The 18858-nt window shown below is 41.8% G+C and overlaps 1 protein-coding gene and 1 long non-coding RNA gene across 4 annotated transcripts in view; one reads left to right on the plus strand and one right to left on the minus strand.

The window, feature by feature from the left end:
• LOC308611487 overlaps nt 1–10567 on the plus strand; it is a 31617-nt gene extending 21050 nt beyond the window's left edge. The window contains exon 3 of the long non-coding RNA XR_014014916.1: nt 8224–10567. This is a non-coding gene — a long non-coding RNA (uncharacterized lncRNA). The remainder of the gene's footprint in view (nt 1–8223) is intronic.
• On the minus strand, nt 568–5486 carry LOC308611486 (spermatogenesis-associated protein 31A6-like; the record flags this gene model as incomplete). Of its 3 annotated transcripts, XM_081260239.1 has the most annotated exons (4): nt 4219–5486; nt 3219–3276; nt 2816–2876; nt 2185–2270 (listed from the first exon to the last, which is right to left on the minus strand). In XM_081260239.1, exons 1-4 carry the CDS (start codon nt 4399–4401, stop codon nt 2228–2230), a joined length of 345 nt encoding a protein of 114 aa, XP_081116365.1. In that variant the 5' UTR covers nt 4402–5486. The 3 variants fall into 3 exon arrangements, 2 of the variants coding, with proteins under 2 accessions (XP_081116364.1, XP_081116365.1); XR_014014915.1 differs by lacking the exons at nt 2185–2270; nt 4219–5486 and adding an exon at nt 2420–2587 and having other exon boundaries at nt 2816–2952; nt 3219–4212; XM_081260238.1 differs by lacking the exons at nt 3219–3276; nt 4219–5486 and having other exon boundaries at nt 568–2270; nt 2816–2930.
• Nucleotides 10568–18858: the final 8291 nt, after the last annotated feature.

An 18858-nucleotide genomic window follows, 5' to 3' on the forward strand; every position in this document is an offset into this window, starting at 1 on the left:
TTGTATATTCCCTACCAAGAGATCCAGGGGCAAGCTTTCTCCTGTTTCTGAACTCAGAGCCCATACTCTATTCCCCCCAAACTTCCATCCACTTGGCTCTGACACTTCCTGGAGACTGAATTGGAATCTCCAGCCCTATCGTGTAAACCTATCCACTACAGTTGCATAAAGTTCAAAGTAGCATAGAAGAAGGAGAAAGATTGGTTGAACCAGATCCTTGGGTGTGGGTTTCATAGGTTTTTCCCGTCTCATTGTTAGAGTAATTTTGGTTTGTGTAATGACAGTATTATAAGGTGCAATGAAGGGACACGAGACAAGGAGCAAGCTTGTGATGCTACTGTCCACCTCCCTCCATGCCCATCCCTTCTAGAAGACAAAGTGCACAGCACAGACAGCAGCCATTACACTATGCTTTTATTAGGAAAAAAAAAAAAATATATATATATACATGTATTGGGGAACACTAAATATCTTGGATGTGCTAATGAGAAAATCATTTTCTCTACATGGACTGAATTTTTACTTGGAGACATGTTTTCCTACTAAAGGGAAGACTAAAGAAGGATTTTACTGTCGACCAGGCAAGACACCTCCCCAAAGATGACAATGCCTTGGACAGTGTTGATGGCGGGCTGGGGCACCTGGAATCCTTGGCCCATACTGGCAGGTACTAACTGGAAACAAACCCTTCTTGGGGGGCAAGGATGGGAGGCACCTTAGGCCCAGCTGCTCATCTTCGAACCTTACACTTTTCAAACTATGTTGGTGTCTGACTTTCCTTTCCCTCATAGAACAACTCTGGCCCTTGGAGGTGGCTTTATGACTACAGGCTGTATAACCCATCATTCTCCCTTGCTCTGGGTAGGAGGTAAGCCTATGGTAGCAGAAACACCCACATACTGGGACTTGGAATTCCAGTTTGTGTTCATTTAACTTTGTGGCATGAAGTCCATGGTGAATTGCTCTTTTTTCTTCTAGGATCTGTCCAACAGCTGCCATGCGTGCCTGACCCTCAGCAGTCTCACTCTTCAAGATTGATCTGCTTTTGACTGATCCGTGACTCCGGGCAGTGGCTGATATGGGCTTTTTTTTTTGCAGAGCATCTCGACCATTGACTTTTTTCTTGGGGAAAATCCACTTTAAAAATAGCCTCATCCTTTTTCTGAAGAGGCTTTCTGGAGGGCTATGTTTCTTCTCTGGCATGCGCTGGAGACATCTGCTCCCAATAGAGTCCGTTATTCCCCTGACCTGGGCAGGGTGGCGCATACTTCCAGCTTGAGAGGTCCCTAATTCTTTAAACCTTTCTTCATGCTCTCCTGGTTTATGCCCCCTACAGTCCTCTCTTTTGTAAGTAGGGGCAATCATCTTGCTCTGGCTCTTCCGTGAGTCTTGGAGTTTTGAAGTTTTGGGCTCCTGCTGCCCTAGGTTGCTCCTTTGGGCTTCCATAAGGCCACTTGGCTCCTGGGAAGCTAACCTGTCTCTGGTGGGGACTCTCTGGGGATGGCACTGAGGCACCTGAGAAGCCAAGTTGTCTGCAGCAGGGAACCTGTGTTTGGGAAAGTCCTGAAGCTGGTTGTCTGACTGTACCTTTACTTTGGAGTTAAACTCACTAGCAACCTCCATGTTAAGGCATGGCTCACCTGGATGTTGGAAAACAGACATTCTAGGTAGTAGGAAACTTTTACTGGCCCCTGGCACCTCTAAACTCCTCATATGTACATTTGTGGTTTGGGATTTTGTCAACACTTTGGTTTCCAAGATAACACGAGACTGTGGTTGAAGAGCAGGAGACTCCTTGGCCTCCACAGCCTCCCTGGCCTCTTCACCTCTCAAAGACTGGGATCCTAAGTTCACCTCCATCACTGTTACCCTATGGCAGGGGTCTCCTGAGGCCTGACCACCACTCTCCTCTCTTGGCTCATTCCTGACCATTGCTGAACTTGGACCTGGCTCTAGGCTGTCCCTCTTGACCCATTCCACAGTCTCACTCTTCCAGGTTCTGCCCACAAGGCTGAGTGTGAGGGACTGAGAAGGTGGCCTGCCCTCCTGTCCAGTCAGAGAAGCCTTTGAGGGCCCATGGCAGTCACCAGATGGAATCGCTCCCAGGGCACTCTGGATTTCCTTACACACAGTTGAGGGGACAAGGAGAGGCCTCTTCAGGGTAGGAACTGACTCTTCTGTTCTCACCTTCTCTCCTGAATGAGCCTGAGGAGGTTTCTCCAGGAACTCAGCAAACTGGACTGTTGAGTGGGACCCAGACACACAGGTAGCTGCAGGGGAAGAGGCAAACTGCAGAACGGTGGAGGGTTGGAACTTTTTCAACTTAAAGACATTTATGGCCTTGAGGACCTTGAGGGGTAGGGTCCACCTGTGCTTTACCCCAAACCGTATAATATGTGCTCCCAGCACCTCTCGAGTGTCTGGATCAAGGAAGGAAACCCTACAGGAGGTGTTCATGCAGGGTTCCCGACCCTTCAAGCAGTGTCTTCCACAGGCTCCAGCAGGCACTGCTTTGCACGCCTCACCAGGAGGGTCTTGACATGAGAGCTGATGAAAGTTGTCCTTGCCAGGAAGCCTCCCCAGGCAGCTGTAGGAGAGCAGATGGGGCCAGGATGGCTGGACAGGACAGGCAGGGGTGGGCACCTGCAGCCCAAGAACCCTCCTCTGCCCCCACACTGACTTCATAAAGCTCCTGCTCTCCCTCACTCTAGGGCCTTAGCCACGCCCTCCCATGGCTCCCCCTCCCAGGGCTGGGGTCACATTATAGGCTCTGGGAGGAAGGACGACCCAGGAGAGAAGGGGAAAGATTCTTTACCTTTGCAGAAGTGAAACCAGGTTGTGAGTCCCCTCCAGTTCTTCCAGGCAATCTCTGCAAGCTGGAAATCAGGAGACTGGGTCATGGTGGTGAAGGCAGAGGCCTAAGAGTCTTTCAGGAGGCTGAGTGCAATGGCCCTTTAAGGGAAATCTTTGGAGGATTAGACTCTGGAGCCCAAGTATCAGTGTCCAAGGCCACATGTCCCTGACAGTGATGGTAAGTCTCACTTGAAAAGGGTTTGTCCTTTGCAAAGTGCTTCCACGTTAATTAGGCTCAGGCTCTGTTTCCTGAGGAATAAGCTCTGCCACTGGCATCCTCAGAGACCGTGAAGCTGGGCCCTCAGGGTTAGGAGAGATGGAAGCTAACTCTCGGGGGCGCGCAGGGCTGAATGGCAAAGGCTTACCTTTCAAAGATCCACTTTTCTTCCTACTCCTGCTCCTCCCCTTCAGCTCTACTTGATGCTGAGAGAGAAGAAAAAATGAGGGGCGAACACCCAACTCTCACTGTCCTCTATCTAGGCAAGCTGTGTTCATGAACAACATGACTTTCTACATTTAACTAAAACTCTGTGGGTTTTCTTCCCCTTTTACTTATTTTTAAAGTGGATAACAATATTTTCAGTTTTTCTTCTTTGAAGCGTGCAAAGGTTTTTTTTTTTTTTTGCGGTACGCGGGCCTCTCACTGCTGTGGCCTCTCCCGTTGCGGAGCACAGGCTCCGGACGCATAGGCCCAACGGCCATGGCTCACAGACCCAGCCGCTCCGTGGCACGTGGAATCTTCCCGGACCGGGGCACGAACCCGCGTCCCCTGCATTGGCAGGGGGACTCTCAACCACTGCACCACCAGGGAAGCCCAAGAAGGATTTTTTAAGTTTTAATCACCATAGATTTCTTCTGTCACTGTTCCTCTGATCAAGAAACACACACATTCTCAGACCTAAATGTCCACGTGAGCTTTGTCAGATAGGATTCTGCTTCCCAAGGCCAGACCTCCACTCCAGCCTCTTCTCTCAGGCTCTCAGGGGCTCAGCCCCAACACAGAGGAAGGTCTCACTTGTGACACCCGCTGTGGGTAGGTGGCTGGTGAACCAGGGCTCAGGGGTCAGCCTTCCTGCAGAGATTGAACTCTTAGTAATCCAGTCCTTGACCATTATTAGTCACTGCATTTGGGACTTGCCCTGGAGCCCTCTACCATACCTGAACTCCTGGTCTACGATCTTAGGCTAGAAATCCTCATGCCCACTCTAACCCCTCTCTGGCCTGGCTTTTCCCTAGAAGGATGATGTTCTATACTTTTCTGAGAGTTCCCATCTCAGGAGTCTCTCTAGGTGGTTTAGAAAAGTGGAAACAAGAATAAGAAAAAAAGAGATAATCTCTGCTGGGATTAAGCCAAAGGTTTCTTACCTTCCTGATGTTTCTATGTTTCCTAGGTGGTGCTAAGAATGGATTACTCTGGAAGCAGGGGAGTAACATTAGGAAGAGCACCAGTCCACACAGGAACCCAAGGATGATATTAATCACCCAGGAAGTTGGGCTGCATCTCAGCCAGATAGCAACAATGTTTTTCGAAGAAAAGAGATTCTCCATCTTCTGAATTGCATTGCTGCCCTCAGGCAACAGAGCACTGGGAGTTCACTTGATGGCAGAACCCCAGGCCTGCATCACAGAGCTGTGGCCTTGTCACAAAGGGCTCCTGAGTGTGGGGGAGGGGCAATAAGAGAAACAGGCTGAATCACTGCCCCGCCTTCCCATCCAGACCCACAGACACCTGCACCCTCCTGGGGCTTCCAGATCCCTCCTTCCAACTACTCTCATCCTGTCAGAGAGACCTTAGCCAATTTTCTGTTCATTGCATCTGGAACCTGGTTCCTTCATCCATTAGAGACCTTTACTTGAGGCCCACCAATTTGATAACTCTTGAACATCTTAAGCTGACCCTGGAAGACTGGCTGTTTCACAGACATTTTTACTCAGGATTTCCTTTGTCCTCAGCTCCAACTTTCCCACATCATGTTTGTGTCTTGTGTAAACCCAGGGATAGAACTTGAATTTCTTTTACACTTATTTAGTTTTGTGAATTTTGAATAGTGTATGTTTTGCCTCATTTTCTATCAGAGGGAACTACACACAAAAATTAAAATAATTTATTTTTCAAAATTCATAAGTATGAAAGAATGATAAATAGTTATGTAATAGGGAAGAACAAATCTGACTCCACATTAGATCTTTTTTACTTTAATCTTTATGCTTTGTTGCCGGAGCTAACTCTGTCCATCCCTGTGACCCAGGCTGGCTCTGCACTTTTTGGAAAACAATGTTGCCTATAGCCTGAAATATACAGGATAGCCTATTGCTAAGGCTCTGACTTTTAAGAGCCCATTCATGGAGATAAAAAGTTGCAGAACAGAGAATAATAATTGTTTTGTTGGAGGTTTACAGGAACACGTGACCTGACCAGGATCTGACCCATCTGGCCAGCTGCTAGAACAAAGGATCCAACACCAAGATATTTGCAACAATTAGCCATGCCCCTCCCTCACCTTGCCTTTAAAAAGGCTTTGCTGAAAGCCTTCAGGAAGTTTGGGGTTTTTCCTGGGCATGAGCCACGTGTCTTCTTGCATGGCACTGTGTAAACCTTTCTCTGCTCCAAATTCTGATGTTTCAGTATTTAGCCTCACTGTGCATCAGGCACACAGACTTGCATCTGGTAACAGTTAAACCTTCAAATGATGTTTTTGTAAGTTTATAGTGTTTATAATTCTGGAGTTAGTAAATCTTTAAACTGCACAAAAACTTTTGGGACACACTGCAAACACGCACACACACACGTACTCATTTTCCTTAACCAATCTAGTACTTTCAAATCCAATAATCCATAATTTTCTACTTAAAAAAAAATCTTTCATATGTTGTCTCAACCCAACTTCTTAGTTTGCAACGATAAGACAGTCCCCACTCTCCAGATAAATTTTGAAATATGTGGTCTTAATCCATTGAGGCTGCTATAACAATATACCATAGACTGGGTAGATTAAAAACAACAGACATTTATTATTACAGTTCTGGAGGCTGGGAAGCCCAAGATCAAGTCACCAGTATGGCCACCTCGTAGTGAGAGCTCTCTTCCTGGTTCACAGCTGGAGCCTTCTCTCTGTATCCTCATATGATGGGAGGAGGCTAGAGATATCTCTGGAGTCTCTTTTATAAGGCACTAATCCCATTCATGAAAGCTCATAAGCACTTTTGCATGGCCCCGCCTCCTATCTTTAAGAGGTAGGATTTCAACATGTAAATTTTGAGAGAACATTAACATTCAGACGTGCACTCATTCTATACCCGGAAGCTAGGAATGGGTTAGGGGAGCCAAGGTCCTGACCCTAACGGGCTGTAGGGTGAAGAGTAGGACTAGGAGTCAAACCCTTGGGGCTGAGCCAGGTCTTGAGCAGCCTCTTCAGATATTCCTAGTGTGTTATGTATGTATTCTCTTTTCTGAGTGTGCCTTGCCTTTCCTGCCCCATCCTCCCAGGCCCCTGAAGCTTCAAGTCCAGCCTGAACCATATAGAAAGGGAGCTTTGAGTCTTACACAAAATTCCCTTATGACACCACTTTCTATCCCTTAGCAGTAACACAAGATTCACTGAAGGATTCACATGGTAAATATGTCTTAATGCCCCATGAGGGCTTTACAATAATGTGTATTCTCTGCTTCTTGGTCATAATTTTATACAGTTTTAGTGGGAACGTGAGCATGTGAGTTTATTTGGCTATATTGCCATGAATGTGCACTTTCACAAACATATCTCCTACATCTACTATTTTTCCTACAGTCTTTTCCTCCCATATGATATTCTCACCTTAATTCAACCTTTTATCAAAATTTAGACTTAGGTCTGTCACCATGTGGACATGCTTTGTAACAAAATAGCTTCAACCGAGGAGGTCAGTGGAAGGCCTGGACCAGCTATCTTGGTTCCATGATAGTAAGCAAAGGATCGCAAACTACCATGTTAAGCTTAAGCACAAAGCAAAGTTTATTTAAGCATAGGTACACTCTCAGAGAGGGAGAGAGAGGAGAGAGAAAGAGCAGGCTGTTTCTGAGAACAGGCTATTTCAGCGAAGTGAAGCAGGCCCAAAGCAAAGTATATCGAAGCAAAGGTACACTCTCAGGGTGTGGGGGGGGGGGTGGGTGTACTGTTTCTGCAAATTGAAAGCAGCATTCCTAGAAAGGCTTACGAGTGCTTTTAAGGAGCATTTTGCAGAGAGGTGGGGGTGAGTGACAAGGATCATTATTTGATTGACAGTCCTGAGCTATGTAACAAGCTTTCTGCTGCACATGCTCTCATCCTTGAATCTCCAAGAGATTCCTACTGGGTGGGGTGAGGGGCAAAACCACATGTAATTTATTGTAATTATGGTATAATGAGTTTGGATTTACTATAGGTTATGCGCCTGTCTGGTCTGGGCATGCACAGCCTGGAGAAGTCCCCTGGTGTTACTGTGCCTCTCTTTATCAGGATAAGCTGCCCACCACCCGACCATAGTTTCTCCCGTTCTGGGTGGAGTCAAGGGAGGGTCCCCAGGTGGCTGCGTGTGACTCAATTTCTTCTTGTCTTTCTCACCACTGTCACCTCCTTGCTGCTAACGTCTCACTAACTACCTAACAGGTCTTCTTTGCATTCATATTTGCTCTCTAAATTTTCTCTATGACTGTATTTTCAATATGTTTTGTTTGATGGGGGTTTTTTTTGAAATTTAAAAATCTTACGATAACATTTACCTTGATTTATTTAATTATTGTTCTACTGTTATTGATTTCTGCCATCTTATTTTATGCTTTATTTTCTACATTTTCTTTAGTGTTTCTTTTTTCCCCTTCTTTGGCATCTTCCATTTTACAGGTCAAGGGTACTTATGTTTGTTTGACATTTGGGAATTTTTAATATTGTAATGGTTTTATATCTTGAATTATGTTAATTTTCTCCTCAATTTCTTACCCGTGGATGAAAAATATTCCCTGCCATATCCGTAGACAAAGGATGTTGCAGTCATCAAGTCAGACGTCAAAGCAGGAACCCTCAACTGAGCACCTTGAGGGGATTCGGGATGGAGAAAAACAGGGTACTGATTCTAGAGTTAAGGTGCATCTCAAAGGAATGATTTCACGGAGCCCAGATTCTTTCATCTTCTCATACATAGAAAAGTGCTACAGTCCTTAACTTGAGATGTCTAGTTTTCTTTAATTAATAGTAATCTTTTGATGTTCTGACTACCTGGTTTTGGTTGACTCCTCCCTTAGGTCTTCTGAGCAGTTCCTCAGAGTGATCTGACAGGCTGTGTTCTGGGCTTAAGTCCTCAGAAAATCTGCCAAATAAAACATAATTCTCCTTTTGGGTTGTGCATATTTTTCAGTCAGCAGTCTTGGCAACCAATGAAGGGGCCCAGAGCAGACTTTTCTTCTTTGCCTGAACTCTATGAGGATCCAGAGTCCTGGCGCCAGCAGAGGCTTCTTGGGCCTGTCCGCTTTCTCAGAGTGTCCAGACAAATTTGGGTGAGTATCTCCTGGTTCTTGGATCTCCAGTTTTGGTTGATGATCCTAAGTTTTATTCAGTGGTGTTAAACTCTTCTCTTGAGTAGTAGGTTATCCTTGAAACTTGGTTTCAAGAAGAAGTACCTGGGTCACCCTCAGTGAAAGACACTGGGAAGATTTTTACTCAGTTTAAACACTGAGAGCTTATCCTCAGTAGAAAAACACTGGGAAGACTTTTGCTCAAGTGGGTTAGCCTCACTTAAAAGACACTGGGAAGATCTTGCTCAGTTTAGACACTGTGTGGTTTATCCTCAGTTGAAAGACTGGGGAGACTTTGCTCAGGTGAAAGACACTGAGTAAAAGTTGGACTGGGTAATTAGGTGGAAGACTAACCTGTCTTCCTTGAATTGGCTACTTTAATAGAGTTTGTCAAAATAAAAGTGATCTTCACAAATTGAACTCAGAATGGGGAACTTAGCTTTCAATACAAAAGAAAAAGGAACAACAGATTTCCAGCCTCCAACGGATATCCTGGCCAGGTTTATGTACATACAAAATTTACATTTACAAGTGCTTACTTACTTGGGACTTAAAGAAAATCTTGCCCTAAAAATGACTAAGATAGGACTCTTTTATTGCATATGCAGTTAAGTTAGAAAAAGCTGGCTTGATAAAAACATCTTTTCAGAATTCTGACTTCAAAAAAACAAAAGGCTTTCTAGGGGAAACTTGCATTTCTCTTCCTGTGTCTTTGAAATGTAAGTGTTCTGATATTCTTCAGAGTGTGTGTGTGTGTGTGTGTGTTTTGAGAACTTGGTCACTACCATCCAAAAGTACTTATATGGTGTACATTTGGCAGCCAGTCAAATAGACTGGGATTCTGAGCAGTCTTTTGTCTGACTGTACGACTCTCAGGGGCTTTTTGCCATCTTAACCTTCATTGTGTCAGCCTGTACAACAAAGACCATTACTTTCTTAAACTACTTTTGGGAGTAAACTTTCTGGATCTTATTTAGACAGCATCCTTTACACTCTTTTGTGGGGAAGCCTCTTGCGTCTTATTGGTTTGAGTCACTATTAAGGTATACCTCATTTATGGGCAGATCATGGATCCTTCAAATTGGAGAAACTTCTAAATTGGTAAATTTTTAGAGAGCTCTCATTATAAACAGCTGTTTCATTGGCTCCTATGGGGGGGAAATGTGGGAAATTAGACATATAATGGTTAACCTAAAAACTCCTTTAGTTTCAAACAAACCCAAAAAATTGGTTTGGGAAACCTTATTTGTGGTCTCTGCTTCCCCTAAATGGGTCTTACAGATGCTAATAAAAACATTAGAATAATTATTGTTAATTAGGTTAAGTAACAGGGAAAAAAACTGAAGGAAAAGTCTAAAAACTTTTTCCCAACAAGGTGAAAATTTTAAAGGGACTTCTAAATGAATAAGAAATCTTTAGATGGTTATTTTAAAGTGGGATAAATAAAACAGACATTAATGAGATAAATCAAAGATTGGATACAATACTACCTAAGATTGGATGGGCCAAAGGGATCTCCTACTTGTCATCAACATTAAAGGGCCAGACCCAAACAAGTCTGCCCTATTTACCCCAGTTTAAAATACGTATATTTTATTACATATAAATTTTATACACGTAAAATTACACTGAGATACCTGACCAACAATTACTTGGGGCAAAAGTTAGACCAATTAATCAAGTTAAAAGATTGACAAAAGTGCCTGAGTCCCTTGGCTCAACCACTCTCTGGGGACCCCAGAGTCTTTATAAAAATTGGTATGTTTAAATGGGCATTGTATAAGATAATTACCTCTCTTTTGCCTAATTATATTGTGTGGGATAGACATGTTTCACTGGCGAATTCTTCCCCTGCTTGATATTATAAGACGGCATATGAAGGAAATATTAATTAAACATACTAAAGGAAACCAGTGGGATTACCTGAGCCTATACAATATAAAGTAAAAACTGACAGCTGATATTTAAGGGATAATAAAAATAAAGAATGGAGACTTTACTCTGGGTCTAATCTGTGCACTCAGAAAGAGGGTCTTTGTTGAATGCCTTATGCAAGTTTTGAAGGTATGATAAATTAAACCATAAAGTTCTAGACTATAGAATTCTGAAATTTCAGTCTAGTTGGAAATCTTCTCACTGATACAGAAAAGCAAATTAAAGAAAACGTAGTTGGGCAAATCAGTCTTTCAATATTATTTAGGTGACAGGCCAGTTCTTTGGGGAATTAAAAGCAACTGTCTTTGTCTTGCAAATCGGTACAAATCAGAAATGTAAATACAGACCACAATGACCTGAGACTGAGCCTAATTAGCTAAATTAGGTAGAACCTGAAACCAAGGTTAAAGAAGGGGGAAAAGTGGCCTTTTAAAACTCAAACTGCTGATTAGTCAGTCAAGAAGACGGAGGAGTAGGAAGATGTGGAGTTCATATCTCCCCACAAATGCATCAAGAAAACATCTACAATGGAACAGTTCTCCCAGAGCGCCTGATAAACACTAGCAGAGGACCTCAGGCACCTGAAAGGACAAGAAAGATCCCCACGTAACCAGGTAGGACGAAAGAAAGAAGAAGGGAAAAGGAAGAGCAGATGAAGTGGGACGTGACCTGTGACCCTGGGCGGGGGAGCGGAGCTGAAGGTGAGAAGAGGTTCCCGCATCTGGGGAAGCAGCGGGGAGAGAAGCTGGGGCAGAAGGAGAAATTTGGTGGCTCAGAGAACAGTGCAGCAGCCAGTCTGTGGCAGGCAGGAGAGAGTGAGGCCTACACAGATGGTCTGGCCACAGCTCTGCATGCCCCAGCCACTGGTGACCACTGGTGCACACGGGGGCTGAGTGTTGGAATGTGGGGTTTGAAGAGCAGACCCAGGAAGGGGAATGATGTTGGCTGTGAGGAGACAGCTCAAGGGGATAGGAGTGAGGAGCTCCACAACAAGGAATGCTCCTGGAGGAAGCCCAGACCAGCATAGAAGCAAAGTGCCACTGCTGAGTGATGCACAAAGGGCGGGGCCCCCATTGCAGCCTCTCTCCTCACACACCGGCCCCTGCCTCCACAGGCACTAGGAAGGGCTCCTGCCAGAGTGGCTCACATGCCCCCAGCCATCATCACCTCAGCACTCTCCTGCTTGGGTGGCCCATTTGCCCAGCTTGCCACCTTGACTCCCTCCTGCCTGACAGGCTCGTACATCCCATAGCCACCCAGCACCCTCTCACCTGGGCAGCCTGCCTGCCCTGATTGCCGCTTCTACATCCTCCTGCCTGACAAGCTCGTGTGCTCCAGCACCCTTGGGAGCAGACGCCAGTGGGTGGCCCACATGCAGAGATGGGGCTGAAACCACAGCTGAGTTCCAGGGAACATGCAACTAAGGAAGAAGAGCTGAAATCTCTCCTCATGGCTGTGCAAATCATGGCATTACACTTCCTCTGATGGCTTCCTAAATTCAGCACTTGGGAACATCCCAATGGACAAGTGCTCCTGCAGCTGAGACAGGTCTGGCTTTAGCAGCTGTGGGTTTTGTGGGCACATACATGCTGGGGTTTGGCCAGGCCAGAGTCTGAGCTGCCTCCATATCTCACATAGTGGGTCCAGGTACATAACTACTGCAGTCCTGGGACCTGACCTCAGTGGATCTGAGCCAGTGGCCTGGTGAAAATGATGCCTGAGTCACCAGGGCCAGTTGCCGGCATAACCATGGTTAAGGTGGGACTGAGAGCAGTACCAACAGCCGTGTACTTTGTAAGCCCACACAATGGGCGAAAGGAGACAAAACAGAGCATACCCACAGGTGAACACCTCCAGAGGAGGAATACTCAATGGCTTCTATCCCAGTGGGAGTGCTCCAGTCCTCCCGACCTCACACCGCAGATCAGAAACACAGCTAAGAAACAGATCTGACGGCCTCTACTCCAACGACTAGGGGTCAGAACCCAACCCTGACAAGGCAGTGACAACCACAGAGGAAAGGGAAATTTCTGCTGAATAAAAATCAAAATTAAGAAAATCAACAGGAAAGATCAAACTTGGAAAATGTTTGCAATATCAATATCTGGCAAAGAACTTATATACAGATTAAAGAATTTTTACACTTCAAAAATAAAAAGACAATCCAATGGGAGAAAATGGCAAAAATATATTTATGGATATGTTATATATATAAATGTAAAGTATATGTATCTATGAATATATGCCTATTGGCTATTTGCATGTCTTCCTTTTATTTTTAAGTGCCTAATTATATTTTTTATATGTATACACACTATTACATATAAAATAGATAACTAATAAGAACCTACTGTATAGCACAGGGAACTCTATTCAGTACTCTGTAATGACCTATATGGGAACAGAAACTAAAAAAGAGTGGATATATGTATATGTATAACAGACTCACTTTGCTGTACAGCAGAAACTAACACAACATTGTAAATCAACTATACTCCAATAAAAATTAATTAAAATATTTACATATATTGTATACAACATATATATTAAGTATATATAATTTATATATATTTAGAGATTGCTCCATCAAAGACGTATAAATTATAATTATAATGAGATACCACTACATACCACTATAATGTCTAAAATTAAAAAAACTGTTAATGTCAAGTTTTGGTGTGGACCTAGAGAAACATGAATACATTGTTAATGGGCTTGTAGCATGAAAGCTTTAAAGTTAAATATACATTTACATATGACCAAGCAATTACCTAATAGTTCATACTTATCCAAGAGATATGAAGTCTTATGTCACACAAATTTGTTCACAAAAATGTGTAACACCATTATTCATAATAGGTAAAACTGGATATGACCAAAATATCCAAGATTTTTTTTTAAACATCTTTATTGGAGTATAATTGCTTTACAGTGGTGTGTTAGTTTCTGCTTTATAACAAAGTGAATCAGTTATACATATACATATCTTCCCATATCTCTTCCCTCTTGCATCTCCCTCCCTCCCACCCTCCCTATCCCACCCCTCTAGGTGGTCACAAAGCACCGAGCTGATTTCCCTGTGCTATGCGGCTGCTTCCCACTAGCTATCTATTTTACGTTTGGTAGTGTATATATGTCCATGCCACTCTCTCAGTTTGTCGCAGCTTCCCCTTCCCCCTCCCCATATCCTCAAGTCCATTCTCTAGTAGGTCTGTGTCTTTATTCCCGTCTTACCCCTAGGTTCTTCATGACCTTTTTTTTTTCTTCTTAGATTCCATATATATGTGTTAGCATATGGTATTTGTTTTTCTCTTTCTGACTTACTTCACTCTGTATGACAGACTCTAGGTCCATCCACCTCACTACAAATACATCAATTTCGTTTCTCTTTATGGCTGAGTAATATTCCATTGTATATATGTGCCAAATCTTCTTTATCCATTCATCCGATGATGGACACTTATGTTGCTTCCATGTCCTGGCTATTGTAAATAGAGCTGCAGTGAACATTTTGGTACAGGACTCTTTTTGAATTATGGTTTTCTCAGGGTATAGGCCCAGTACTGGGATTGTGGGGTCGTATGGTAGTTCTATTTTTAGTTTTTCAAGGAACCTCCATACAGTTCTCCATGGTGGCTGTATCAATTTACATTCCCACCAACAGTGCAATAGGGTTCCCTTTTCTCCACACCCTCTCCAGCATTTATATGGTACTGGCACAAAAACAGAAATATAGATCAATGGAACAGGATAGAAAGCCCAGAGATAACCCCACACACATATGGTCACCTTATCTTTGATAAAGGAGGCAAGAATATACAGTGGAGAAAAGACAGCCTCTTCAATAAGTGGTGCTGGGAAAACTGGACAGGTACATGTAAAAGTATGAAATTAGAACACTCCCTGACACCATACACAAAAATAAACTCTAAATGGATTAAAGTCCTAAATGTAAAGCCAGACACTATCAAACTCCTAGAGGAAAACATAGGCAGAACACTCTATGACATAAATCACAGAAAGATCCTTTTGGACCCACCTCCTAGAGAAATGGAAATGAAAACAAAAATAAACAAATGGGATCTAATGAAACTTAAAAGCTTTTGCACAGCAAAGGAAACCATAAACAAGACGAAAAGACAACCCTCAGAATGGGAGAAAATATTTGCAAATGAAGCAACTGACAAAGGGTTTATCTCCCAAATTTAGAAGCAGCTCATGCAGCTCAATATCAAAGAAACAAACAACCCAATCTAAAAATGGACAAAAGACCTAAATAGACATTTCTCCAAAGAAGATATACAGACTGCCAACAAACACATGAAAGGATGCTCAACATCACTAATCATTAGAGAAATGCAAATCAAAACTACATTGAGGGGCTTCCCTGGTGGCGCGGTGGTTGAGAGTCCACCTGCCGATGCAGGGGACGCAGGTTCGTGCCCCGTTCCGGGAGGATCCCACATGCCGTGGAGCGGCTGGGCCCGTGAGCCATGGCCGCTGAGCCTGCGTGTCCGGAGCCTGTGCTCCGCAACAGGAGAGCCCACAACAGTGAGAGGCCCACATACCGCAAAAACAAACAAACAAACAAAAACTACATTGAGGTATCACCTCACACCGGTCAGAATGGCCATCATCAGAAAATCTCCAACAAGATTTATATGGGTGAACCAGTTGTGGTATATCCATACAATGTCATATCATACAGCAGTAGAAGGATAGAATTATGAGGAATGCAACAAGGATGAATCTCAGAAACGCTATGCTGAGAAAAAAGCTAGACACACAAGAGTATGTACTTTATGTTTCTGTTTATATGACTTTCTAGAAAAGGAAAAATGAATCTATGGTGACAGAAAACATATCAGCAGTTGCCTGTATCAAAGATGGAGTAGAGAGTGACTGCAAAGAGGAAAGGGAAAACTGCAAAGGGGGGTAATAGGAAAATTGTCTACCTTGATGGAAACAGAGTTACAAAATATTTACATTTGTCAAAATTCATTAAAGTGTACATTCAAGTTAGTATATTTTTATATTATACCACAATATATTTCTTTTAATAAAAATAATTATGAAGAGTAGGTAAGTGGGCAAAGGACCTGAACGCCAGCTTTAGCTATGTTAGAGCTGTAAAATCAAAAATAGATCAAGTTGCCCCTAATTTAAAAACCAAGAAAATGCATAGAAGTTGAGGAATAGAGATTTTAACTTATTTTAAGAGTGAGTTTTCTAACAATTAGAGCTTCCTAAAAATGAAATAAACTTATTTTGAGTTGCAATTTCTTTCTCAGTGAGGACACTCAAGTACAAGATGACGATCATTTTTCAGGTATGTTGTAGAAGTGCCTTAGAGATTGAAATTTGCATTAACCAATACTTAAGATGATTCAATAACATCAGAAAATATGCTATATTTATATATGCTCTTTTATGGTAGAGTTCTGTCTATAATGTTTTCTAAAATATCCTTTGAATTAATATTTCCATAGTAGTCTCCAGTGCTGCACATGTAGGCCAGAAAGTTAGATCTGTGCACAGTCTAGTTTTTAAGAAGCTTGTAATCTGGAAGAGAAGATAGACAAAAATGTTGTAGCAAAATGCAGTAAGTTTCATAAGAGATATCCTCATGCTCTTATACGACATGGAAGCAGTGTCACATTCTTAATATGTCATCTTTTTCTGAAATACTTCAGTATTAATTTCTAACAATGATAATAATTAATTAAGGCATGAATTACTTACGGAGAGATACTAGTTATTCCTAAAATATTTGGAGATTGTTTTAACATGAAGATATTTCTTAGAATACCTCCAGTAAAGTTCCAAAACGTGTCTTTCAAAGCCTAAATGTGTTTGTACAAGCCTGAAAACCTCAAGGAAAAATGTGAATGTTGCTGATTATCCACCATTTAAAGTTTTCTAGGCTTTGGCATTTTTCTGTAAGTATAAATAATTGACTATGAACTATGCAGAGAGTTGTTTTACCTGAATTTCTTTGAGATCCATCAGATGTGGCCATTAAAATGAGCCAATCTCCTCCATTACAACTACTCACTGTGCAGGCTTCTAGTCAAGCATTGGTGGAGATAGCGCAGCTCAATTTAAATTTAAAACTCAAGGTAATGTAACTAAACAAGTTAGTCCTATCCTTTTCCCCTTACTTTCCCTTAGAGAGTTTTTGAAGTTAGGGATTTGTAAAATGAAAATATTAAACCAAATTTAATAGCAAAATGTCATTGATATCATTAGTGAAACCAAGCCCAGTTTCCATTTACCCCAAAGTATAAATCGCCTATCTGAGAAGCAGTTCAAATTTAAGTCATGTCAGATTGGTGGTCTTTCTGAGTTTCAGTTTGGAGCTCTTATTTGAAGTCATTGTTTCATTCAAGAGCATCTCAATATCAATAGCAGGTTTTCTACTTCAGCAAAAGCCTTGATGTACATCAGTGCCATTGGGTCCAGAGGATAGCCTCTTTGTACGTTTTTTTCTCCCAGTCTCACTGCAATGTTAAAGTCACTGATATCACAGAGCACATTTCTAATCCTAACTACATGCCCTAAGTTTGGCAGAAATCCACTCCTCCACTTTTATGCAATGTATTAACAACCAGAAATTTAATTGTATTTGTTGAGACTGTAATATCAACGTGAAGCATTCCTTTTTTGAAGCTCAAATTCTTAATACTTGCTTTCCCCTTTGCAAGAAATACTTACTCCTTTACTCCCTTGTCCCCTTAGGCTACCTACGTCATACATCAGTTAAGAAGACATTTCACAAGGGATGCCTTTCCTCATCCTTCCAGGTGAGAAAGGCTCCCTGTTCCATGGCTCATAGTACCCTGTCTATATTTACTACAATTAGTAATTATTCTTTAGACTGCAGGCTCTAAGAAATATGGACAATGCTTGCTTTTCCACACCTTGTATTACCAGCACCTAATGCAGTGCCTGGGACATAGTAGAAGTTCTATAAATATGTAATGATTGATGAATGAATGAATGAACGAATGTGTTAGTAACAAGATAAATGCATAAATCGTATTTGTAAAGCACAATACAAAGTAATTTCATAATATTCACCCACTTATTTGTACCTTTATACCCTTCTCTTCATTTATATATCTTAGAATTACTTTTAATTTTATCAGCAGGGATACAGGATTAAATGATGAAATTTTGATGAAATGTGTTAGAAATATTTGTGAGTGAGTAAGCACTATGCCATGGTGAGAGAGAGAAAAAAAAAAGCTATTGCTATATTCTTGACTCAAGTCATACTCAATATTATTTGTTACATATTATATTACACACACAAATGCATTCTCACTGGCATGGTATCACCTACATTATTATAAATTCCATTTCCTTCCCAATCCCTTTAAAGCCCATATCTGACCCTTAGACTTATTAAATTGCATTGTTTTAAACCACTTCTCCAATTTGTCAAGGTCATATTATGGTCATGTTGAATTTTGATCTTGACAAAGTATTCATCAGTCTTATCAACTAAAGAGAACTGTAAATTACTAAATCCACATGCGTTTCTATCATCCTAGACTTGATGAAAATACTAAATAGCCTCTGGCCCAGGATTGACCTCTACATATAAAACTTCTGTCCACTTTGGTTGAGAAGGAACTATAAGTGAGTTTAATTGTTCTACCTACTTTGTTTCCAATAAATAGGTCTCTGGTGCTGATCTCTTTTTATAAATTTGTGAATGAATTCAATTAGTAACATTTTTTATAATATTAATATTTAATGTCTGATTTCAAGTCGTGGATGAAAAAATGCTAACATCAATGAAAACTACTACTTGCCCAAATAGATTAATAATAGTAAGAACAGTTAAAGTAGATTTTAAATCTACTGTCATGTTTATTTACTTTCCTGAATTGTTCCCACTGTGCCACTTCCTTACTTTCTGAATATGACAGGTTCATGCATGACGTCCTCCTCTAGATGCTGTGCCATTAAGAAATCTCACTGATTATAATAGGTGATCATCTATGATGGATAATAAGATAAATATGCTTGTGCATTTTCAATCACAAATCCATGTCTTGCACAATGAAATGATTTTACTTGTTGCTTGATCACGGGGACTTCTTCCTCTGAATAAATAAGACTTGACTTTGCCTCTTTATGCAGTCATCTGTTCACAGTTCTGCCTCTCTCCAGTAGACTGTGTCTCCTTAAAGACAAATGAATATTCATTCATCTTTGATCCCCATTGCTTAGCATGCATAGTAATTGTTCAACAAATATTTGTTTAATAAGTTAAACACCAATATGCCGTGAAGTAGGAAAATCTGGAGATGTGAGTGGTCAAGATGGGGGGTGTGATTAAAGGACCCCTCTGAATTCTAAGAACAACATACTTAGGAGGGAATGCATGAGTAATCAACGGGGCTGACTACTTGACAACTAGCATGTATTCAACTTTCAAATTCTATATTATAAGCATCCCTGAGTGTAATTTGAAATGGATAGACAGGAATTTTTATTTTATTTTTTCTAATGAGGAAGCAGTGTAGGTCTCT

The sequence above is a fragment of the Mesoplodon bidens genome (genome assembly GCF_964165515.1).
Source record: "Mesoplodon bidens genome assembly, contig: HAP1_SCAFFOLD_390, whole genome shotgun sequence".
In the NCBI taxonomy this organism is placed as follows: Eukaryota; Metazoa; Chordata; class Mammalia; order Artiodactyla; family Ziphiidae; genus Mesoplodon; species Mesoplodon bidens.